A 26734-nucleotide genomic window follows, 5' to 3' on the forward strand; every position below is an offset into this window, starting at 1 on the left:
TCTGACTGGTTTATTTGGCCCGTCTATCACCAACATAGGCCAATCAGCTAACCAGTATTTTCGCCCCTTCCCAAAATTACTTCAACGGAAGGTTTCCAGATCGATATGCGGAGTCAGGTTAATGTAACTCCTCCTTCTTAGTCGCCACTGCAGAATAGCGACAGCCTATGGAGACCACGGGCCGCTGTAACAGCAAATCCTATAATGCTTTTGTGAAGACATCCTTGCAAAGTATTCTGGAATATATCTGCTTCCTCTGATGACTTTCTTTTCTTCTCATACACTTCATAGACACATTTACTCTTACAACCCTCTGCTATTTTCAAAGAACTGGTAAAAAAGGTGAGCTTCAATGTCTGTGTGAACCCATAGCTCACCACACATATGCGGCTTAAAGTGTGCATGCGCAGGAAAAGATAGCTAACGGTTGCACACATAGGCCTTACGTCAACGTATCACCAGAACGATCCACAATTAGGAGGATGGGAGGAGATGATCCACCCAGAAATATCGTCCTCTACCCTTTAAATCTAAATGGAATGAAAAATACCAAATCTATATATGACTTTAATTTCCCCAAATTATTTCCAAAAGAATTAAGCTTACTGTGGAGATCCTACTATTTTAATATAAATGTGAATAGCACAAATAACACTGATGTAGTCAGTAATGTGCAAACAAAAGCTTTTAAAATGTTTTAGTTTGATCATATCAACATTTTTCATTTAGTTTTCCACATTATGCCAGAGATGACCCAGAGGGTTTCACTTTTTGGCAACAGAAATAATGATCATAACTACTAAAGCTGTGAATGTTAAAAAGAAAAGTATGCAAAAAGGATAATATCCTTTAAACAAACATCACAAGCTTTTATGTGATGTTTGCTTAAAGTGTGTGTCTTTTGGGACCCAACTGCCGACAGCAGGGTTAAAGGTGACCTTAAATGGCATCTTCCCATCAATGTCACCGCAATGACAAAAAGCAGCCAGTAACCAAGACGAGAAAGTGATTCATCATTTCTAACAGCCCGCAAGGGGCGACAAATTGGTTTGTAGATAATATGAAAGGGTTGGGGAGGGGGCAGTAATCTTGTTAGATGTCATCTCCGTTGATAAAACCTATATCCCAGGCAGGAAAATTTCCCCGAATCTTTGGTGTCATCTTTCTTCAGAAGACGGTTCATATATTAAGAAATAATCAAGCTTTAATTGATGAATAATACATCGAAATCACAATCCCAAGTTATCATCTGGCTTGTGCTTAAGGCTGGATTGTCTTTTTTGGGTGAGAGGGCAAGCAAGAAACCATTTGCAAAGCTCTGGGAGTTAACATGATGTCTCGTACCGTCCTAATATCCTCATAAGCAGCAGAGGCTGACCTTACTTAATGAGGATTAATGCAGGATCAGATTGGAGTTTGTGCCTATCGAGACACTCTTCTGCCTGCCCAATCCCACCTGCTCGTAATTGATTGCACTCATTGAGGGTCCATGTCCCTGTGCAACCTCTTTGGACATGTGTTAAATGCTGCTTGTATGAAAAATGAAATTAGGTTTCAGAGAGAGAGTGAGATCATTGAAAAAACAGAGAGCCCTGGAGAGTGGGAAGTAATGGAATATTGAACTTTGTTTTGACATGTGCCACCATCCTCTGAAGGATGGTGGCACATGTCACATCGTTTCAGTTCTTTGATTAGCATTATGTTGCCATGGGCAACTGAAAAATGAACAAAAGCAGGGCCGGTTAGCAGAAAGACCTTGTGTTTAAGACAAAAACACTGCTTTCCTGTAGCTTTCATGTAATTTCTAACTAGCTGTACTAATCCTTTAGCTGAAAACACTTAATTTTATGGTTTAACTGTAGAGACATTCAATGGGACTTGTTTTTTTTTTATATCAAACTTTCAACACCAAGAAAAATGAATCTAGAGCATCATAAAACGTTAAAACCACGCCTCTCATAAAAAAAAAAAGCTTCCGCAGAAAAGTGGAGAAATTCTTCTCTTTTCTCAGAGCCATGAAAATGACATATCCCCAGGTTTTTCATCCTGTTTTCTCTCTTCTTTCTCAGAGGATATGCTCCATATTCTGACTTTCCTCTTACATCTAAATATAAACTTTAACGTCTGAGTGCTGAGCAAAAACCAGATAAAAAAAAAAAGAATGTGCATGTCACCGAGACAAATAATTAACATTTGGAAATGGTTGGTCCCCTGGAATGTATATTAAAGCCAATCATTCACTAGGAACGATGAGATGGGCTGGGGGACTCGGTGGGAGTGGAGGAGGTTGTCTCGGTGGGGGCCACTAGTCATACCGGCCCTTCAGTCAAACCCTCCATAGGCAGGGTGGTGGCGTTTTCAATGGGCTGCGGGTCATCCTGGTGGGATGGGGGTGTTTTTCTGGTGGCAGCCAAGCTAGCATAAGGCAGGTGGCAGTCCGTGTGCAGGAAGGGTGGGTAGTGCTGCCGGTAGCTGATGTAAGCAAACAGCAAACCAATCACTCCTCCAACAAAGGCATCTGCAAAAACACACAATAATTTGCATGTTAAGGTCATGGTTCATAATCTGTGGTGCAAGTTCCTCTGATGGTATTTAACCTGCCTCCAGTAGTAGCTGGAAGAATTGTTCGAGTTAATTATTTGGAAGGTAATTACAAACAAGTAAAACTACATCAAAATGAAAAGCAATTCAATCTTTGCTTCAAAAGTAATTCTGGGCAATACCTCTTAGAAGGAAGACATGCATCATTTACCAAATAGTAAACTATCCATGCAGATTTTCATTTATCTCCAAAATTAGAAATTAGGTCCAATAATCAATTGAAAAACCAGCAGAATTTGTTAAATGTCTTACTCTCTTATCAGATCAGAAGGGTTAAGATTACATTCTAATAACAAAGGTAAAGGACTAGCCCCACTATTAGTGTAAACAGGCAATTTAACAGATATACCTGGGAGGAAATCTGACAATTTACATAGTGGCAACACGTAGGAAACACACAAAGACTTGATAAAGTGTAACTGAGCACAACTGTCTCACTTGTTAATAGGAGATCGTGTTAAAGGAAAATATATTCAGAACAGTCTGGACCAAAAAATAAATAGATTTCTTAGGGAGGAGGGTAAACGGATTTGAAATTAAAGGAAAATAACTGCTGCTAATACATAGCATTTCTTACTAATAAGGTTTGCATTATACCATTATTATTTCTGAACCCCCTTATCTGAAATTGTAAAGCTGCTGAGCTACAGCTGTAGCAGGCTGCACTGCTAGAGGCAGAAAACTGAGATTTGGAAAACGTTGCTTCCCTTCCAGGAAGATATTTCAATTCAAAATATGAGGAATAGCATTGAGTTCGAAGCTTTATACAGCAGCTTAACAAAGCCTTGTTTTTGTTTCGAAAACATGCAAATTGAACCGGACGAACATGTCCACCCCTTTGGAATGGGGGACGTTAGGCTTCTTTGTTAGCCTGCAATGCCCCATACCTGTCTATTTCTCTGAAAGGGGGTTCGTTAAAGGGAATTGTTGGTCTGGCTGAATAGGTGAGGTCTTCTGTTCGCCTGTACAGGGGTTGAAGTTGCCATGATAGCAGAAATGGCTCAACAATTCGCTTTAACAACACCCCTTTCAGAGACAGAGACAGGTATCGGGCATTGGTATGGCATAGAGCAAGTATGGGGCATTGCAGGCTGACAAAAGAAGCCAAATGACCCCCAAGAGGAGAACTGTTTGTGCATTTCAAGTTCAGACTGCTGCTGCTGCTGCTGGATGTGATGTAACGGTGAGGGAAACATTTTTTATGGACCCTTTGGAGTCCTTAGAAACAGCTGTCCAATTTTTAAACACAAAAGACCAGCTAATTCACAGCCTCGCAAAGCTTAAATATTCTCAAACAGGTTTTCCTAAACATAACAGGGGGTTCAATGTACCACAAGGGCCTTTACAGTTTCAACCCAATAGAACTGAACTTATTGGAACAAAATTAGTGCCTTAGAGAATGGGTTGCCAACCAGATGCTACCCTACATGTTGCAAAAGAAAGCAACACTGGATTTTGTGACTGATGCTGCTTATAAACTTTACTGTTCTTATCAAAATCTCATCTTCTGCCCAAAATTTAACAGCCATGTTTAGCTATTCTTTTAAGCAGATCTAAACAACTTTAAATCGGTTAATTTGGCTCCCCCCCACCCCCCACCCCCGTGAGGAAGGCAGCACATAATATTGCTAAATTCCTGATCTCCTGGTCACCAGCATTTGTATTGAACTAGATAAAAAAATAGTGATGAAGTGACTTTAATTGTGGTGAAAATAAGAAACTTTGGTTAGATCCCTCCAACTCGCTCGTTGCAGATGTGCTGACTAGTTAAGAGCCCTGAAACAGATAAATATAATATTACTTTTGATAATTTCACCATAAACACATTTAGATCCCAGCAGGAAGGAGCCATTGCCTGAATGTCAACCCTGCACCTTTCATGGATGTTCAGTCTCTCAGGGAAAGGAAATTGTAATCAGCAATTATGCTGCTATAGGCTTAGACTGCTTGGGGACATAGGGACCCCTTTCATCATTCTGCTTATTCTATCTCTATTTTCCCATTCTGCAGGCTCTGTTAGTTACATCTCTAAAGCTTTGCTATGTCTTATTTTTTCTCATAGTAGCTTCATCTGGTCTGTTCCTGTTTGGCTGTGACTCCATCCTGGAGAGAAATATCAGCTTTGCTGCTGTCATCAATACCTTTGTTTCTAGATGTTGAAACTTGGCCTGTTTTTCAGTGTAGTCCTGTTTCTCTGACTGTGACTAACTGGATGTGCTCTCTTCATCCTCTGACATGGGAGCTGACTCGGAGTTCGTCTGCCTGGCTGTGTGTTTCATTGACGGGGCCGTCTGTGCAGCTGGTTGACAGTTGCCTTTTGTATCTATGCTTCTGTCTCCTTGAATCCCAGTCCACCTCAGCAGATGGCCACTTACACTGCGCCTGGTTGCGCTAGAGATTTTTTCCTGTTCAAAGCGAGTTTTCTTCCCCACTGTTGCTAGAAGCATGTTTGGTGTGCGGGATTGCCTTCGAGTCAATAAGCCGATGCAAAAACTGGTTTACCTTGAAAAGAAAACTTTGAACTAGGGATGCACGATATAATCGGCCCCCTATCGGTATCGGCCTTAAAACTGAATATGGGACATCGGCCACCCCACCGATATTTGACCTGATATTTGATCAGCTTCTGAGTTTCTAAAGTCTAAAAAATAAAATAAAAAAATACTTCTTCTTCTTCCTCAAAACTTCTTTTTTACAGACTCAAAAACTTATTTAAAAAACTTATAAAAATATTGATCCATTAAAATATCCCAATATCTTCATATGCTGATATATTGCCATTTAAAAACACCATATCAATCTCTTTTACTAATGAAATATTGCTATATGTCATCATTATGCTACGAAATCCCCCGAAAATTCACAAAATGTTGCCATATTTTTATATGTTGATATATTGACGCAGTATCGATCTATTTTACTAACAAAATCTCACAAGAATTTGCAAAATATCACGAGTTTGTAACAGAACGATGAAATTTCACGAGATTTTGAAAGTAAAATAGATCGATACCGCGTTTTTAAAAATCAATTTGATATCAGCATATGAAAATATATTTGAGTATTTAATTTTTCAAAGTGTCAGAAATGGATAACAAAACTGCTATTTTCAATGACTACTTATTTTTGTCCAGCTTTAACATCGGTATCGATATCGGTGATCGGCTACATGAGTTTTAAAAGATCGGATATCGGCCAAAATCCCAATATCGTGCATCCCTATTTTGAACCAATCTGGCTGTGTGATCTGGTTGATTTGTCTCTGTAAATTGCCTTTAGATGACATGTGTTGTGAATTAGTGCTATATAAATAAACTGAATTGAGTTGACTTCCATCTGTATAACAAAGGGATGAATGGGGAAGGAGACGTATGCACATTTGTGTTTTTTTTGTGTTGCAGGGTTTCTGCCACCCTCCTCAAAGTTGCTTAGTGTCAGTAAAAGCAATACAGACCCCCTCGGCTCATCTCAGAGGTGTCATTCTACTAGTTGTAAGCTGACCTATAATCACACAAGTTGTTGAATTATTTTGTGAAGGTTGAAAGCTGCTTAGTGTTGGTTTAAAATGCTCTTTTGTATGGCGGTACTAAAACTTAGCATTATCTCAGGAATTCCCATTTTCCCTAAATGTGTAAAATGATAAATAATACCTGCTGTGACGGAATGGGCTTAGTTAATTATGCGTTGCTATATGGGCTCCAGTGTTTCAGTGAACATTCATCACCTCCCAGTTTAGAGGTTGATGATAATAACATGAATGGCAGAGCAATGAATCGTTCATATGGGCTCCCTTACCTCCGGTCAGGGTATTTGTGGTTCTCTGTCAGATGCTGAATAGATCTGTACTACATCTGACCTCATTTTAAATCACAATACATTATTAAACATAACACTATGATGAATATTAAGTACATGTTCAAGATTTAAATAGTACTAAGCCTGTGATGTCGGGGTTCCCCCTAATATTTAAACTTTATCAGTTAAAGTTGAATACAAAATACAACTGCACCAGTTCCATTATCCAACATATGTAAATTGGTCTGGACGTTCTTCTGATTCCTGTCAACTGAATTTACCAGAGTGTGATTTCATTTAATACATTAGTTTAGTGATGGTAAGAGTATTAATATTCATCAAGCACAGTGTTGCATCTGGGCTAATGGGAGCTTCCAGCTTGTGTTTACATTGGCAGCAGATTGGGGACCCTCAAATTTAATGGAGTGCTCTATTGACGCTTACTTACGTCCTGTGAAGTACAGACAGGAGGGAAAAGTAGATCCAGAGAGGATTCAGGAAATGATGAGCTTTCTTCTAACTGCTGCAAGCGGGTTGTTTAGGGATAGAGATAAAACAAGGTTGTAAAAAGAGCTGTTGGGTTTGCAGCCAGGAGCATATGGCTTTCTCAAACTAATTAACATCATGTGATGGAGCTGTCATCGCATTATTTCTTTTGCTATCGCAAACCCACACACTCACAGGCAGTTTTACTTACCGTCCCCTCAGGTTATTCTCTTTGTTTGTTTTAAAAAGACATTTATTAAATGTTGTATATTTAATCATTATCTCTGTATAATGCAGATTGGAGAAGATTAAATATTTGAATAGCCCAAAGGTTTGCACTCTTTTAACCCTTTAAAGCCCGATCCAAGAATAAAACAAAACAGAAAAATTACTTTTTATTGGTTTGAAGTCCTTATTTGGCCTTTTAACAAAATATGTAAAAAAATAAATAAATAAATAAATTTTTGATATTAATAATTTATTAATATGCGATAAGTCAAAATAATTTTTTGTGTAGTCTTCTAATGGCTGTTATCAGGTATATCTGATTGTGTAAAATAGGATTTTGAGCAAAGTTTTTACTATAAAATTATGCAAAAGGTGTCGGACGCAAAACATTTCGGAAACCGTATGTATCAAATACGATACATTTGGCATTATTTTTCTATTTATTTATTCGTTTATTTGATAGGGACAAGTATGTTTCATGCATCATGTCACACACTACAACATTTTAGCTAAGGCTAATTCTCAATGCCTGTCCTCAGTTAGGCTTTTACAGAAAACACAGTGACTGCGCACAAGAAACAACAGATTACAAGTTACATACTAAAACATCACAGAAACAAGATCAGGTCAGTTAGATTATTAATGTTCACATGTCTGACCTCTCAATAAAAAGTCTTTAAGTTTATGTTAAAAAAGGACCCAGTTTAAAGGGTTAAGATTCTTGTGCACTTATTACATTTAATAATTCACTGCTCACTCTACATGAATAATGTGTATGGTTGCATCTATATGAGTCAGATTTGAATTTTAAAAATTGTCATGATCTGGCCTGTTTGCTCCTCCCTAATTAGTAATTCCTCTCACCTGCCCTTTTCCCACCCTGCCTCAATTATAATTTATTCCTTTCACCTGTTCCCTCTGGAGAATATTCAGTTCAACCTGAGCATTCAGTGCCAGATCATTACTTGTCTTTCTGTCAGTCTTTCTGTTCTGTTTTATTTGGTTCATGTCCTGGATCCTAGCTGCCAGTGGAAAGAGGGTTTTAGTGTCTGTCTCATCTCCTGATTGTCCACTGTTCCTCCCCCGCGGAGTCCTCTGGGTTTTTGGCTCATTATGGGGGCAGGTTCAGTTTTTATCTAAGTACTGTAAGCCTGGCTCCAGGAGGAGACCAGTTTAAAGTCCTGCTTCAAGTTCCGGTTCCTACGTCCTGTCTCGGCTACCCTCTTCCACTGAGCCTGCATGTCTGCACCTGATCCTGTCTGCTCCTGTGCGTGACCACCTGGTCATGCTTCTGGTCCCAGTCAGACTCTGAACCCTCCTGGGAGCCTGTGGATGCCTGGAAGTCTGGAACCTGCCACCTGTTTCTGTTCCTGCCTGATCTGGATCCTGTCTGTTCTGGATCCCTCACCAGGATCAGCTTCCAGCATGCCCTCTGGGACTGCAGTACTGGGGACATTCGTGGTCTAGACTGTTAAACCAGGTAAGTGACCAACCCAGATAATCATAAATCAGATGATCGTGGTCACTTACCTTTGTTTTTTCCACTACAGAGTGTCTGAGATTGGGCGGTGCCCCCCCCCCCGCCTGAGTGTCCGCGAGCCACAGCTCCGCATTTGTTTTGTTTTATTTAATAAACGTTTGAACTTTCCTACTAACTGTCTCGCCTTGAATACTGGGTCCCATCTGTCCACGGTTCATGACAAAAATGACCATATTTCAGTAATTTAAGAAAGATAAAACCCATAAAATAAAATGATAGCATTTATGTCAGTCTATTTATGGCTTATAGCTAAAGAAAATCCAACTTTCAGTTCCTTTAAAATGCTAATTTTAGACCAATGGAAAAACAATATGCTTGAAATAGAATGTGAGCCTACTGACAGCTTGAGCGTGAGCGGTACAGTATGTGCACTCAGTACTTCATTTACATGAATTACTGCAGTAAGGAAGCATTGATCTGTTAAGTGTGAGGCTCTGCTGGGGTGGTTAGGAATCACAGGTAGTGTTAACAGCAGCCTGTCTGCATTGCTGCCTTTGGTGTCTTTCAGCTTCATCATTGTAAAAAAAAAACAAATGTTGAATATCTACAGGCAAATTAAAAACACCATCTCCAAACAGATTGTCCGTAGAGGAAGCATGAAGAGCTTTAAAATGTCTTGATAAATGACTCTGCTGTCTTTGGAGTTGATAAAAGTTAGCAGACTAAAAGCAGGAGAAGACTTGGACCCCAAATCATCGCTGACTGTGAATACAGACTGGAATTATCTTTTACCTTTATAAGATTTTGCAGACAAAACTACATAAGTTTTATCTCTCTAGAGATAAACTCAAGGATATTTCAAGTTTACCATTTTACTCTTTGTGTAACAAAGCCTTATGTGAGAATTAAATCAGGGAGACAATGATTTTTTAATGATATTCAAGCTTACTGGGATGTAACTACAGGTAAAAATGTTATCAAAGTGTGTTTACGCAGTCGAACCTTGCCAGTGGTGTTTGTAGTCGCACGTCCGAGACAGTGCGATCATCATGGCGCTGTAAAGAGGTAGAACCATGGCACAAAGGCGCCAGCTGCGACCACGGCCGCCATCTGTGAAACACTGCAATTTCCCCGCCAAGTAGAAGGAGGTGAAACCAAGTCCGGAGAAAGCAACTAGAAGCCAGAGATAGAAGCAAGCAGATTAGCATCACTGCTGAAGATTTTAATTAACAAAGTTGATCAAATATGGAGAAGTGTTAGCATGCTGATAATGATAATCATGTGTTTTTAGGTACATTTTTTTTTTTTAATATTTTACAATAGGTAACAGAGTGGTAGTTTTAAGTAACATCAACCAGAAGTAAATCTAGTAGCAGGTGAAATCCTTTTGAATCATTTAAAGGCAAGTTTCTACTATGCAATGTGTGAAAATCTGAAAAAAAAAAAAAAACATTTCAAGCATTGGCCAACACCTCTAGCCTCGTGAGACCATCTTGATCTCGCGAGCTTTCAAGGTTTCACTCGCAGATCAGTCTGGAGACTCTCCGTTTAAGAAAATTTGGAGCCGTTCACCAAATGAACGTCCAATCAGCGTTGGCTTTGAGGCGGGTTGAGGTTTGACGCAACGAGAAGCGCGACAGTTCAGTCTAAAGAACATGGCGGCTTCAGCCGATGAAACTAGCGTTAGCGTGGCTATCGAGCAAGTTTTATCGGAATTACAGGGTATTTCTTCACTGAAAGAAGAGAATGAAAAGATGTTTTTGCTCTTCTCCCAACTGGTTTCGGCAAGAGTAGCCTGGCTTGTGGTTGTGTTTTCGTCGTCGCTCTGTTAGTACATCATATGCTTCATTGATCTGATTGGTTTATTTGGCCCGTCTATCACCAACATAGGCCAATCAGCTAACCAGTATTTTTGCCCCTTCCCAAAATTACTTCAACAGAAGGTTGGCAGAGTCAGGTTACAACACCTCACCCCAAACGTGGGTCCTATTCAGACGTTCCACAGCTCCCAGCTAATTGAGCATGAATGGGCTGCAGGCCTCCACATTTAGCATCTGTTGGAAAGTATAACAGGAGTAGTGGTGGTCTAAATATACGGATTAAAGGTTGTACTGTATAGTGGAACGGTGTGATTCATGGCTTAGACAATGCTATTTGCTGCTGCTGCTGCAGACCAGACGGTGTGAGAAATTTGTCACTCAACTAATAAGCTGATCACAACCATATGCCAGGACCAGTGAGCACTCCGAAGGGGGAGAGATTGGCCAGACCATGTGGAAACACAATCAGACTGTCTCAAGGACCCTTCTGGTGTCGGATAGTTGGCTCCCTTAAAACTCCTGTTTTGTTTTCTGACTAAGCTCCTCAACAGACGATTTTCAGATTTTCAGTAAGATAGGTCAATTATGCAATATTGTTTGATGTCAAATGTCAGTAAAATAGGTGATTTAGTCAACTAAGCCTGAGTATTTTATTTATACCCTTTTTTTCTTTATTGTCACATTCCAACTACAAGCTTCAATCTCTTCTATTGGGAATTTAGACGAATGGAGGGTGATGCCTCTTAACCAAAGAACAGCGGATAGACACCAGCTTTCCCATAACCATCAAGGACATGCAAGTATCGAAAATGAATAAATGAATGAATGAAAAGTCAAATTTTATTGTTTTACGGTGAGAGACGTGGTGGTTTTATTCCATTCAACCTCAGTTAATCCCTTTTTAGTAAATACACCCTTTTTGTATCTTAATCTCTGACTATATAAAATAACAATAGAAAGAAACTTTTCATTGATACATTTTTTTTTCTAAACCATAAAAAAGGGGGAAAGTATTTCCCGTTTACATTTTCTTGAAACGTAAATGGAACCTATTAGTATCGGAGGGAGAAACTTAAAGGAAGTGGGATGCTAAGGGCAGCGGCTTTTATGGCAGCAAGGTTTTGGACACTGCGTCCCTTTTGGATGGGCTCTACCGAAACTGAATTTCCCTTTAGGGATTAATAAAGTACAATTGCATTAAACTGCATTAAAGCAATGGCTACAGCAATATATATATTATTTTTGTTTCCTGCTTCTTCCCAGCAAACATTGAAAGCTAAGACAATGTCTCCTAAGTATCGCCTATAACGATCCGATTGATGTGAAACACATTTTCAGCTGCTTCCAAAAAGTGCTTTTTGATGAGGTTGCTTAAGCCCAGGTGGAGGTTTGTCAGCAGTCGCCATGGTAAGTGCTATCTGAATAGAGCGGGCAGTAAAAATGGAGGCCGAAAGAGGAAATGTGACACTTCCTATCACCGTTTCATTTAGCATGAGGATCTGTTGGTGTTCCTATCTGCACCATCGGAGCCATATGGTTGCCCACAATCATTTGCATGAAAGGGTATACAGTCTACTTCATGAAGTATAACAAAATATGTTACTTATTTATACATAGAAATATACATACTTTCCTATGTTTTGAGTTTTATAATGGTAAAAAACCTTCAGCCACTTACTCCATTTGTGTAATTGGTGTTTTTTGTAGTCCTTTTTGCAAAGTCTGTAGTCTCAATATGAAAAGCAATATCCATGTGGGTCCATTTGGTATTGACGTCCATTAGACCAAAGGCTGTACTGATTCAGCACTGCAGTCCTGAGTTTCTATCCTACCCTGTATAGTGTTCTAACTATTGAAGCCTCAAAAGGTTACAGGATAGGAGGTAGGAGCTACAATTTGATGTATTTTGGTTTCAATCAGTTATGCCACAAACATCAGGAACAAGTTGGTGGATATTTTCATGGCTACATTCAGCTGAAGTTGTTTGATAAGTACATCACAATAGTACTTAATCCGTAAGCAGCGGTCTCAAATCAAAATACGAGTTGGCCAGTGTCCTGCGACTTTCAGGTGTAATCCTTCCGTAAAAATTCAAAAGTATACACTGGACTTGGTTTTCAAGATTTGAAGACGTTTCGCCACCTTTCCAGGAAGCTTTCTCAATTCAAATGTCTGGATCCGCCGTGAGTTTGAGTCTTATATGGACAAGGTCTTGTATTGCTTGGAAACATGCAATGGTAACCGATGAATGGGTCGTTTAGTTCCATCGTTAGCCTGTAATATCTGAACCTGTCTATTGTCTTGGAGAGGTGGCGAAACGTCTTCAAATCTTGAAAACCAAGTCCAGTGGATATTTTTGAATTTTTACGGAATGACTATGACCTGGATGACTGAGAAACTTCATCAGCAGGTGTAATCCTTGCTCTACACACCTGATCAAATGGCTAAGTTATGTCATAGCAACAGTCCAGCTCTGCAGAGTTCTGGCATATTGCAGTTGGGTGTGTTAAAATTGAGACACATCTAAACATTGCAGGACAGCAGCCCTGCTGGACCGGAGTTTGAGGCTACTGATTCATTTTAGCTGCCTATGCAGTTTTAGAGTAATTTTTTTTTCAAGATCGGAGACTACCGAGGTCTGACTAAGCTCCTCAACAGAAGTAAGTAAATATAAATAAGAAGTAAATATAAATGTGAGCCACAACTTATTTTAGAAGACATGATGTAGACAATTAATCTTTTCATAGATCGGCCAACGTAATAGGGCAGAAACGAAGGGGAAATGTTGCTTAGAATAAAAAAAATGTGATCAATATAGAGGATAAATAAGTCTTTAGACTTAGACAACTTAGATTAGATTAGATTAGATGAGCTTTATTGATCTCACAGCGGAGAAATTCACTGGTCACATATTAGAGGAAAAAGGTGCATTAAGAATAAACAATATATATACAGTATATTAAGATAAATAAGGATTAAGGAGCAAGTGTACATACATGTAACCCCAACAATGAAAAACAAAATAAAAATAAGTATACACAGATTGTATATAAAACGAAATTTTGCATTGTACAGCTTCCACACAGTGAATTAACATTTCCATTCCATAAAGTGCAGCAGTGATCAAATGTAATTTTCTGGATTTCTTATTTTTAGATTCGCTTTTTCACAGTGGAAATGCACCAATGATGACAATTTCATTCCCCTCCATGATTTCTAAGTGGGAGATCTTGCAAAATAGCTGGGTGTTCAAATACTTTTCCTCACTGTATTTTCTTCACTGTAAAAAAAAAATAAAAAAATAAGTATATATATATATTTTTAGCTAAAACATTTTAAGCGATATCCAAACTAACTTTAACAAATTCCTAACAAATACGGAATAAATAGCTTCAAAAACAACAATAATAATAAAGGTTGTCGATAATCAGTTTTTGTTCTTTGATGAGAAGACAGCATTTTGTTGAGAGCGTCACTAGTTTCCCTGATCACACAGCCTCTTCTAATCATTTATCTATCTCCTACCAGCCAACAGCCGGGGCAACATGGGGATTCATGTTTTGGCCATTTCTTCTGTACATGTGGTGAAACTACTTAAATGAAAGTAAAATATTACAACTGAAAGTATTAAATTCTTCCTTTAGAAAAGAACTAAACATGAGTTTTGAAAACCACAATCCTCCAGAGTTGGAATAATATGATAGTTAAAATAGAAATTAAAGTCCAATTAGACATAGAATTAATTCACACTTTGCAGAATAGAGGATGCTAGACACTTCCCACACAGATTATCTGATCATTTTTAGATAAAACGCTTTAGTTTTCTCAGCCTAAACTTCCCAGACTAAACATCCCTTGGTAGCCATCTATTTCAGGGACTCCTTCACACTTTAAACCACACAGCAGCCCACACTATTAGTCTTTATAACTCTAAGCAAAGCTCATTTGTTTCCATTTTCCAGACTGAACATTTTAGCTCTGGACTAACACTAATAAAAGAAAAATTACATGCATAAACTACATACATAATTACATTTAGATTTTTCAGAATTTCCAAAGTATGACATTTTGTTTGTTTGTTTTTTTACAAAACTAAATCTAAACATTGGTTAATACTTATATTTACAGAAGGCGCCATATAATTGTATCATACTTTTTGTGAAGCTGTTATCAGGAAACCTTAGTTCAACAAAAGTTAAGTTACAAGCTAAAACATTACAAATGTTTTTTTGAACAAATGAGGCTTGATTAAAACAAATGTTCCTCATTATTTGCATGCTGTCACTCCCTTGACATTTCACCAACAATTTGCGTGGCCAACATGACCTGGCCTGGATTTTACTGACTGCATCATGGCGCTGTACTTAATGTGGAAAGTTTTGGCATTCCTGGGTCCACTACATCCTCCAGAATTCAGAGTCCAGGAGCTATGCCTGGATCAATGGTCTATTTTGATAGTAAAAAAACATTGTCTCAACTGTGCTCCGTAAGCCGTAAAACAACATCACGTCCCTCACTGGTTAAAGAGGCGCAGATTAAAGTTCAAATTTTTTTAAATCCAATAAAATGGCTTTGTGTCCACTGTGGGTTTAGCCTTACTATATGCACCATAGGAGATACAGCAATAAAGAAAGCATGGAATCAAGCTTCAGTGTGAAATGTGCTTGAATTGTAATGTCTTGTACTGATATGCAGCTCCTTTTCAAGTCATTTCATTAAAGGAAAAGTCAGCAAGGAATGATCAAGGGATCAATATCTATACCTTTAACAAATTTGTTTGTGATGATTTGATGAATTTAGCATTAAGTAACAAATTTAAAACAATAATTGCACAAATCTAGTAACCCCTCCCTCCTGCCATCTTCCAGCAGTGACGTCACGGTGCGGTTAGCCTAGCGCCATTCTCCCCGCTTTACAAGCTAAATCAATGGGAACTACTAGACACATCTGCAATCAACAACAATTATTGAAGATTTCCAGAAGACTTCACCATTGAAATTCACCAGAGCTATAGTGAAACTGACAATGCCCACGTGCATGGCAGCTGGATGTTGGAATACATCGGGTAAAAGTGAAAAAAAAATTGTTATTTCACCTTTGCGATTCCTGATCCTCCACGGACCGGTTGGTCGTTGGATCGTCAACATGAAGAGGGAGGATTTGCCATCGAGAGAAAAAACAGGTAATATGTAGCCAACATTTGGAAGAAGAATGTTTTCAAGATGACTCGGATAATAGCGCGTTGTGTGATACAGCACTGGGACTTGATCAACAGCCGATACCGCACCGTGACGTCACAAACCAGTAGGCGGCAGTAGTGTTCTTTGACAAACATGGATGCCTCCAGTAAAGCACATTCACATGAAAAAAAACATAATTTATTGAACAGTATGTAATAATTGTATATTTAAAGTACTTTCAGAAGTTTGAATTCTGAATATGGCCGGACTTTTCCTTTAAGTAATTCACCCGTTCAGGGACATACACTGGAAAAAATCTACATCTAGATGAGTAATTTTTTCTTAAAATAAGTGCATTTGTTCTTGAATTGAGAAGGTAAAAGAGACAATGTGCATTTAAAATAAGAAAACACAATGGCATTGCTTTATTTCAAGTGCATTTTATCTAAATATCTTATTTTAAGAGTAAAAATACTCATTTCATTGGCAAACTATCTAATTTACCTTCTCAAATTAAGGGTAAATACACTTAATTTAAGAAATTTTTACTTATTTCTAGATCGTTTTTCTATTGCATTCACACCCCGATGGTGGCAAGCTACACTGTCAGCACAGTCACCATTTAGCAAAGCTGTCGTACGTGGTCACAACTGGGCACAGGGACTGTGTTTTTTTTTCTGAATAAAGGAATGTATGATCAGAGAAACCTCGGTCTCTCACCAAATCTAGAGAGAGACACCAGACCCCCCAAAACCCTCAAATGGATAGATGATATACAAACTTACCAAAAAATGTTTGGGATCTCTCTATTTTTTCCCAGTATTGAACTCAGCCCATATGTTTACAAGGACATTCAGTGAAGGTAATCGGCAGGATTACAAACACTTAGTCGGCTTTGCGTTCCAGTGGGTAATCAAGTATGTGTCCTGCTCTACTTTGCATAAAGTAACTCGTAAGCAAGCTTTTACATGAAGAATTTGTATAATTAAATAAGCCAATGGGCGATGCAATGAGGTGTATCTAATAACCACTGCAGGATGCTCCTCCGGAGGCAGCAGGAGTCCCTGAAAGGCCAGAAAACTGCAAAGGCATTAAAAAACATCTGGGTAATGAATTGGCTTCATGCATCCTAAAAAGTCTGTAAGATTAACTCCCCCAAGAAAACAGAAAAAAACAAAACAAAGTTGCATAGTCAATGAGATGATTGCAAAGCATTGTTTTACAAAAAAGATTTCAGCTGTAGTTAAAACTAATGCAGCTAGTTGTAATTTCATCATCTCTGCAAAAATACAATAGTGTGATTATACTGCCACTAACAAGATCAAAGTAAGCTTTTGGTCAAATTTAGTGACAGACGTACATCTATATTTATAGAAACACCAATAACTCCTTTAATTTACTAAATTCATATCTTTCTTCCTGGTTATGTTAGGGTTTGTGGTCGATGACATTATTATTTTTTGGGAGTTGTCTGAAATCAATAATTTTCATACATATCTCTAGGTTTTTATAACTGTACAGAGACCACTTAAGTGGAGACTGGAGCATCATGTAGAACTATGCTAACTAGAGATGGTCTGATTAAAAGAACAGGACAATATTTTTGGCTGCAGTCATGCTTTTAGATCATGTAAGGCACATTGCATTGAATTCCTGCTCCCTCCATTTGTTCATTTGAAATATTTGTTATTACTTCCATTTATCTGGTAAATGGAAGAAGAAAGAGTAATATCTGCCTAAAGCAATGGCCTCGTTAAATGTTGGCAGCAAAAACTGGCGATCGGTTTGACTGATGTCATAATAATTCGAATCAGCATCATCCTTAAAAAATCCTGTATCTGTAAATCTTTAGTGCTAACTGCTAATGACAGACAGCAAGAGATTTTATTCCTTCTACAGTAGAAGTAGAAGTATCTATCTATCTATCTATCTATCTATCTATCTATCTATCTATCTATCTATCTATCTATCTATCTATCTATCTATCTATCTATCTATCTATCTATCTATCTATCTATCTATCTATCTATCTATCTATCTATCTATCTATCTATCTATCTATCTATCTATCTATCTATCTATCTATCTATCTATCTATCTATCTATCTATCTATCTATCTATCTAAATTGAACTTTATTGATCTCACAGCTTTTAACCAACCCATCCCCTTGGGAAGCAGTAGGCTGCCATTGTTTGGAAGCAGTGTGGGGTTAAGGGCCTTGCTCAGGGACCCAGAGTGCAGGCTGTGTGCTTTGAACCGGGTATTTATAACCTCATCATAGAACAACTGCACTGCTCTAAACACTAGGCAAACACTCCCCCCAAAAAGATTTTAAACAACAGACAGATTAAATGTTTGTTATCCTTCTTTCTGTATGTCTGTCTGTCTTTCTGTCCATCTGACCGTCTCTCTATCAGTCTATTTATATGTATTTTTTCAGTAATTTTTTTTAAATACCTGTTTTTATTATGAGAACGAAGCAGGTTGAAGTTATTATTACTACAAAGAACAAAAAAGAACTAGCAAAAGCTTGGATTTTTACTGTGAAATATATTTAAAAAAAATACACTAGTTGCCATTTGATGCAATCCAGTCTGATTTAGATTATTGACAAAAACTCCATGTTAGTGTACATCTAACAGTTACTTTGTGACAAAGCTGCCAATTTCAATGCCATACCAGAAAGATGTCGACATATTAATGCCTTTTCCATCTCTTGGTCTCTGCCAGCCTTTCCCTCCTCCTCTGATCTTTGACCCTTTCACAACCTGTGGGGCATCTTTACCAACTCCCACTAGAAAAACTGCATATTAAATAACCACTTAGTACCTTAGGCTGCTTCTGTCATTACCACATAAAAAGTCTACAGAAACTCTGTATTAGCATTAGAAAAGAGCCGTTTCATTCCTTTAGTAGATACCAATTCTCTCTTTATGCTGAATTAATATCATGATAGGGATCGGATTCATTGGTTAATTGGATATAAGTTGTGTGGCATCAGTGAAAGAGGCAAGATGTGGATTCAAAATAACTACCTGGCCAAAGGATTAATTCCATTATTAAGACTATGCAAATGGGAGAGATAGTGGATTGTGTTTAATAGAGTATGTTTTGTAGAGAAGATCAGTTTGCTTTGTATGCACAAAAGAAAATGGCACAATGAATTTGAAAGGGATGTTCAACATAACAGTGATTGCTTCAGGACCTGTTTGCTTTTAGCACTGTTTATAGGGGGGCAATGGGTTTAGTGAACCAGTATTTATTGCTTTGTTTTTCTCTTTCAGGAGAATGTCTCAAGCAATTCCTGTTATTTCTTTTGCAGCAAGGTTTGGGGAAAAGGAAATCTGATCAAGGATCGGAGAGATGCTGTGAAAACAATAGAATACAATGAGAGCTCCTTGTGTGCCTTATTACTATATTTGAAAAGCAGGGTTTATGTAGACATCTAAAGGCTACGTATTAGTTCCCACACAAAGTGTCTTACAAAACTATTCCTACCCATTGGACTACAATCAGTAAAAGGGTTGCATTTCTTTCTTAGTTCTTAGTTCTTTTTTAATCTCATACCTCTAAATAAAATCCTGCACAATCAGTTATCATCACAATTCATCTGATAAAATGGTTTCATTTTAAATCTCAGTTATAATACAGTTTTTTTTGCCACAGCCTTTAATGTTAGTGAATCAACAGCACCATAAAGACCAAATTAGATAGCAGAGTGGGCAAGGCGAACATTCTATGGCCATTTAAGACCAGAGGAGATGCAGAAAATGACAGCTAAGGTGGAGCATATGTCAGCTCCATAAAGCTGACTTTTAAAGATGAGTGGAAATAACATATGCATTCCAAAAGGGAAGCCAAAAAATAGTTTTCCAAAAAAAGAAAAAGAAAAACAATCCACTGGAATTTGATTCCAAGTTTGAAGACGTTTCGCTTCCGATCCAGGAAGCTATTTCAATTCAAAATGTCAGAAATAGCGTTGAGTTGTCTTGGTGGGGCGGGGCCGCGCTTTTGGCCTGGGGGGCGTTTTGGGGGGGTTCCGCGGCGCTCGCAGCCGGATGCGCATGGGCACCGGCGGTGGGCGCGGCCGACTGTGTGTTTTTCGGGGGTGGTGCGGTCGCATTGGGTGTTGCGGTCGGTCGCCGGGGCTTGGTGCCGGGAGGCGGGGCGTGTTTCGGCACTCTGTGGGGCCGGGGAGTTTCGGTCGGTGCCGTGGGGGGGCCGGTGTTCTTTGCCCGGCCCTACTTCAGGGTGGCTGGCTGCCGGCGGGGCCCGCGGGCGCCGGCATGGCGGTGGCTGGGGGGCTTCTTGGGGGCTGTCTCTCCTCCTCCCTTGGTGGGGTTCCAATTTCCGGGGCTGGCCCCTCCTTGGTGCCTTCGCTCTTGGGGTCCCTTTGGGCGCCCGGGGCTTTGGGTCTCCCAGCGCTGGACTCAGTGCTCTGGGGGGGGGGGGGTGCTTCTCCGGCTCTCCACAACCACTATTGAGCATTTTTTCTATGGATAAACTTTACATGCACAAGTTCACCCTCACAAACAATTACAGGTGCTTGGCTCCAGGTACTCAGAGATTCACTTCCATACAGAAAGCCCACATTCGTATTTTCAGGTAACACAGAGTACATGTCAGACTTAATAATATTACTTTAGCGATAGTTTCAAGGCGTTGCTTTATTGTATATCTCGTACCATGTCTTTTGGTTGTGCTGTTCTTTTTTCATCTCGTTACAGGTGATGAAGCAGACTGAAAATGTTTTGTCATTGTCTCCTTTCTATCTCCTCTTTCTTTCATCTTCTCTCTTTTTTTTCTTTTTTCTTCTTCTGTTTTTCTGCTCTTTTTACATTGCAGTGTCCATATAAACTGTAAAACTCCCTGCATAATTATAATAAAGCAATTTATATGCATGAAACAAGTTGACCAATATGGTAATTGCCATACTGCTCCACTTGTGAAAGTAAAATCTGTTGGGCTCTTTTTGGCATCAAGACAATTATTCTTATTGCCACATTGCCAGACAGGACACTGTAAAAAAAAAAAAAAATAAGAAAGAAATAGCGTTGAGTTCAAAGTTTTCTACAGTAGCCCAACAATGCCTTGATTTTGTTTTGAAAACATGCAAATTTGAAACGGATGACGGGGTCCACCCCTTTGGAATGGGGGTCGTTTGGCTTCTTTTGTTAGCCTGCAATGCTCTGTACTTGACGAAGTGTCTGAAGGGGGGGTCGTTAAAGGGAATTGTTGGCCTTGCTGAATAGGCGAGGTCATCTGCTTTCCTGTACAGAGGCTGGGGCTGCAATGATAGGGGGAAGGGATTAACTCAATTGCAGCATTGAAGGTTTTTGAAAGCTCATCCCCTCTGTTTAAGGTTGTTAAGATTTCTTAACATAGGTGACTTCCTTCACACCCCTCTAAACCACCTGTCTTCTTTGTCCAAAATGTATACATTCTGGTCCTTTGTCCATAAGGTGTAGTTTTAGTGCAGAAAATGTTCCAGAGGAGTTCATATTGCTTTTAATTCTCTTTTTATGGAATGACTGTGACCTGGATGACTGAGAATGTTCACCTGCATAGTCAAGTTTTTCACAAGCACAGAGCAAAAAATAATAATAATAATAAAAGATAGGGTTAGTGTCAGATAAAGGAGAAGTAAAATTACCCTAAACCATCAACCTATTGTAAAACATAGTAGTGGAAGTTTGATTATTCAAAGATGCCTTTTTTAGTAGACAAAAGAAAGCTGGTCTGAGTGGAAAAAAATATGATAGCATAGATGAAAACAAAAAACATGTGTGTGAAGTTCTGACTTTAATCTAATTTAGAATTACTCACTGTTGGGATCTGGAGAAGTTCCACCTTTCTCCAGCAGAGTTCGCCGTGGATCCTCCTGAGCTGAGCCTTCGACACACCTGAGGCGCATCTCATCATCAGGAGGATCCTCCAGTATATAACCGGCCTTCAGACCTTGCCTCAACGCCGCAGTGTTTATCCAGTTTGGTTAGCACCTGAGCCTAGCTTCTCCTGAGTACCTTCGTTGCTTCTGTTCCCTGGTTGGATTCTAATCCCTCTTTGTCTCTGCTTACAGGAATCCAGTTTCCCTCTGAGCCAAACCTGAAGACTCTTATCTGGATTCACATGCTGCTCTGGACTAAGAGCTGGAAACCCAAAGTCAAGGTCTGCCCTCACGCTAGAAGCAAGACGCTGAAGCGGTTACTGAACTCTGCTGAACTAAACAATCCCTGGACCCAACAGTTCCTCTCTCAAAGCCAAACCCGGACTCCTCAAGGTATAAATCTGAAACTCTCAAACTCATCTGCTCCCAAGCTAACTGAACTGTCATCCTCACAGACTCCAGTGAACCTGCCCCCAGGCCTGAACCAGTTCCTGTGTTTAATCCATGTGCTTGTGCTTAAATAAACTTGTTAAACATTTCATCTGTCTCCGTGGTGTTCTGCATACTGGGCTTTTCTGAAACCCATCATGACACTCACAAAAGTTAATGTTTCCAGAAACTACATTTAAGCTAATGTCAGAGGGCATGTTCGGTCCAATTTTACCTCAAATTCTCAGTCAAAGAAGGTCTGCATAAGTCTTCAGTTCACCTGACTCAAACTCAGTTTCCATCCATCCATCCATCCATGTGAATAAAAACGATTAAATATAAAATTAAATTACAAGCCTACTTGCAACTAAACATTTATGTGAAATGCAAAATGTGACATTTTTTCACATTTTTGACATATTGCATTATGTTGCTCTACCACATGAAATAAAAAAAAATGGGAATTCAAGTTTGTGAGGAAAAGTTCAATGGATATGAAAACTTTTTTTCAAGGCAGTGTTAAAGAAAGAAATGTCTGATTTTTGTGAGGTTTAGCCATATCTCTGGGTTGTCCTCTTCTGAAAGTGATGATGAGCTGCAGAGAAATTCTACTTTAAAAACAATGAGACTTCATCTACTTTTGTCATGTGTCATGCTGTCCCTTTTCACATCTCTTTAGACAAAGGCTCCTGTACTGGAGCTCAGTCCCACAAGAAATATGATTACTTTTGTTCTGTAGATTTGATCTCTGTGTCTTCATTGCAGAGGACCAACATGGGGATATCTGAATAGTCAGACTGACAAACGCAATCCAAACGGATCTACTGAGACTTAAAAAACATTGTCCCTCTTTGCTATTTGTAATGCGACTCAGAAAGCACATCAAAGCATTTTGTGCTTAAAGGGAGATGTCAAGGAGCCGCGAGCTGCTTTAAAAACCCATCAAAAGTTTAAATGGGTAAAGAATCTGATGCGTGGATGTGTTATTGATACACCAGGTAGGAGCATATTTGATCTGATTCGAACCGTTAAGCAGCTGAAAACAGTCACACTCACACTTTGACAGAAATAAATTCTCAAAAAGGTACAAATCCTGCAGCAAAGGATAATTGTTTTGTTCTATATGTTCTACCTAAATGGTTTATCAGTGGGTGAGTTTATCGTGGAGCTAAAATAAGCCTGCGAACAAAGCACACAATTCTGTATAAATGTCAGTCTGTCACAGTAAAGAAAGAACACCAGAGGAGATATCTTTCTCTAAAGATTTCTCATTTTTTTTAAGATGTAGAACAACAGCGAATCTAATCTGACTCCAATGTAAACAGAGAGAATAAATGCTTCAAAGTCAAAACAGAATCAATCAGTTAATGTTTGATAATTTTTACTCTATTAAATGATCTTATTTTCAGTACTGTGACAGAGATAACTCAACACTGTCATGTCACTGCTCTGTTAAAAGCCAGAGCTCAGGATCCTGAGTCTGCAGATGTTAGAGGAGTCATAACCTGGTATTTCATTTACAGTATTTAGTCCATCTGAAATGACCTTTGAGCTTGTGTTAATCTATTTTTTAGTGGGAAAAAAAGAAAATGTAATCTACAGTAGCAGCCATTCAAAATGGTCCTTCCCATTCAAACGCCAGCCGAATGGCAACTCACTTTCCTGCAACTCCCAGCAGATTTTTTTCCCCCCTTGCTCCACCCTTTCACTGATTTACAGGGTCTGACCAGGAAATTGTGCTTCTCTTTAGATCTTAACTTCCACAAATTATTACAGAAAGAATATTTTAGTATAAAGATTTACACTCTCCGGCCACTTTATTAGGTACCCCATGCTAGTAACGGGTTGGACCCCCTTTTGCCTTCAGAACTGCCTCAATTCTTGGTGGCATAGATTCAACAAGGTGCTGGAAGCATTCCTCAGGGAGTTTGGTCCATATTGACATGATGGCATCACACAGTTGCCGCAGATTTGTCAGCTGCACATCCATGATGCGAATCTCCCGTTCCACCACATCCCAAAGATGCTCTATTGGATTGAGATCTGGTGACTGTGGAGGCCATTTGAGTACAGTGAACTCATTGTCATGTTCAAGAAACCAGTCTGAGATGATTCCAGCTTTATGACATGGCGCATTATCCTGCTGAAAGTAGCCATCAGAAGTTGGGTACATTGTGGTCATAAAGGGATGGACATGGTCAGCAACAATACTCAGGTAGGCTGTGGCGTTGCAACGATGCTCAATTGGTACCAAGGGGCCCAAAGAGTGCCAAGAAAATATTCCCCACACCATGACACCACCACCACCAGCCTGAACCGTTGATACAAGGCAGGATGGATCCATGCTTTCATGTTGTAGACGCCAAATTCTGACCCTACCATCCGAATGTCGCAGCAGAAATCGAGATTCATCAGACCAGGCAACGTCGAGCATTCGATGAGCTTGTGCAAAATGTAGCCTCAGTTTCCTGTTCTTAGCTGAAAGGAGTGGCACCCGGTGTGGTCTTCTGCTGCTGTAGCCCATCTGCCTCAAAGTTCCACGTACTGTGCGTTCAGAGATGCTCTTCTGCCCACCTTGGTTGTAACGGGTGGTTATTTGAGTCACTGTTGCCCTTCTATCAGCTCCAACCAGTCTGGCCATTCTCCTCTGACCTCTGGCATCAACAAGGCATTTCCGCCCATAGAACTGCCGCTCATTGGATGTTTTTTCTTTTTCGGACCATTCTCTGTAAACCCTAGAGATGGTTGTGCGTGAAAATCCCAGTAGATCAGCAGTTTCTGAAATACTCAGACCAGCCCTTCTGGCACCAACAATCATGCCACGTTCAAAGTCCCTCAAATCACCTTTCTTCCCCATACTGATGCTCGCTTTGAACTGCAGGAGATTGTCTTGACCATGTCTACATGCCTAAATGCACTGAGTTGCCGCCATGTGATTGGCTGCTTAGAAATTAAGTGTTAACGAGCAGTTAGACAGGTGTACCTAATAAAGTGGCCGGTGAGTGTATGTTTAAAAAGGAAGGGGACAAGCTAAGGGACAAGCTAAGGCCCAGCCAAGGGCTCATCAAGGAAAGTTGGGAAATTTTAAATGGCAGCTTCTGTAGCCCCTTTTCATTTTTTTGTTTAAAAAGGGTAAATCATTTTATCTATGCGGCTCTGCATTTATTACATGGGGTTGTAGCATTAGTGGGCTGCTCGTTGCTGCAGTGGGTAGCACTGGTGCCTTGCAGCAAAAAGGTTCCGGGTTGATTCCCGGCCTGGCGTCTTTCTGCATGGAGTTTGCATGTTCTCCCTAAGCATGCATGGGTTCTCTCCGGGCACTCCGGCTTCCTCCCACAGTCCAAAAACATGAATGTTAGGTTAATTGGCTTCTGTAGATTCTCATTAGGTGTGAGTGTGTGTGTGTGTGAATGGTGGTTTGTCCTGTTTGTCTCTGCGTTGCCCTGCGATGGACTGGGGAACTGTCCAGGGTGTACCCCGCCTCTCACCCGTAGACAGCTGGAGATAGGCACCAGCACCCCTCGCAACCCCGCTTTAGATAAGCTTGACGGAAAATGCATGGATGAATGGATGGTTGTAGCATTAGTAGTTCAAACATTTTACTATCAGCCACAATTACTGACTTATAATTCTTAGTTGCGTGAATTGTGGTAAAAGAAATGCAAGGTAATGTTGGCATGCTACCATGAATTGCGTTAATTGTGAAGGAGGACCAAAATCGTGATTTCAACAGAGGACACCCTTGTTGGGCAATCCCATATGGAAAAGCTAAGCCACTTTAATGCTCTGGAATGTCTCGCAGGTTTTAACATCAATGCATTTCAACATGAGAAGGTTTGACTTCCTGATGATGACATAGTTTTGTTTTACATAAATCAACATGTGCCAATCACTCTCTCACTCTCAAAAATGTACTGTGATTCTGGCTTGTCTGCTTTCCTCATTCTGCCACACATCATCTATCTATATTAAAAATGATTCACCACACCGGAGAGACAGCTGCACTTTCACTACAATCAAACTCATTCCACACACCTCTGGCTCTTTGAAACTGTGCAGCAGACAGCAACGGATTTTTAAAAGCTTCTTGAAAAATAGATGCTCAGGGTTACTTTTCCCTTATAACCATGTTGTGACCTCACCAACATTTCAGTGTTTTCCTGCTTTGCCCAGCCTCTCTACAGGATGTCTACCAATGCTTTGGCTTTCTTGACCACTACATGAATTGTTACACAACTAAGAACTGTGCCCTTCCCCTGGACTTTGTTAGCCAACTTGCTTGTTATGTCTAATGTGAGTATGGCCAGTTGCCGTCATCACCTGGTCTCCATCCAAAGATTTAAGACAGGACGTAGAAACTTCAGAGAGTTTCAAATACCTGGGAGTTGCACCCTGGACTCAGTGGAGGAAGTGGCTGAGTGGAGGGTGCTGTCCAAGCTTACATCCATCATGGACAACACCTTTCAGCCTTTCCACCAGACTGTAGAGGAGCTGCGCACCTGCTTTAGTGAAAGACTTTTACACCCTGTTTGCAAAAAGTGCTAGCATAGGTCCTTCATCCCTACTGCCAACAGATTCTACAATGCGACACTACAGCTGTAATAACTCGTGCAATGTAAAATGTGCAATTACTATATGATACCCTGTGCAATAACCAGTTTTTCTATATTTGACAGCCAGTGTATAACTATATATATAAATATCCATCTATAGCTCTGTATATACTGTACATATCCCCATCCACCTTTTTCTTCCTTTGGCACATTACTCTTCTCCTTTCACTAATTGAACTGATTTAACAACTAAATTTTTGCACTGTGAGATCA

General features: G+C 39.7%; 1 protein-coding gene across 2 annotated transcripts in view; it reads right to left on the minus strand.

Annotated features, from left to right (window-relative positions):
* Nucleotides 1-1682: 1682 nt before the first annotated feature.
* The window catches only part of plpp4 (phospholipid phosphatase 4), a 113072-nt gene continuing 88020 nt past the window's right edge, over nucleotides 1683-26734 (minus strand). Inside the window, exons 6-7 of one of the 2 annotated variants that reach the window (XM_038298317.1) lie at nucleotides 9593-9763; nucleotides 1683-2518 (exon numbers count right to left, since the gene is read on the minus strand). In XM_038298317.1, coding sequence (XP_038154245.1) covers nucleotides 2310-2518; nucleotides 9593-9763 — 380 coding nt within the window. In that variant the 3' untranslated portion in view covers nucleotides 1683-2309. The remainder of the gene's footprint in view (nucleotides 2519-9592; nucleotides 9764-26734) is intronic. The other variant, XM_038298318.1, reaches the window with a different exon arrangement.

The sequence above is a fragment of the Cyprinodon tularosa genome, unplaced genomic scaffold, assembly GCF_016077235.1.
Source record: "Cyprinodon tularosa strain WSP-4 unplaced genomic scaffold, ASM1607723v1 ctg406, whole genome shotgun sequence".
NCBI lineage: Eukaryota > Metazoa > Chordata > Actinopteri > Cyprinodontiformes > Cyprinodontidae > Cyprinodon > Cyprinodon tularosa.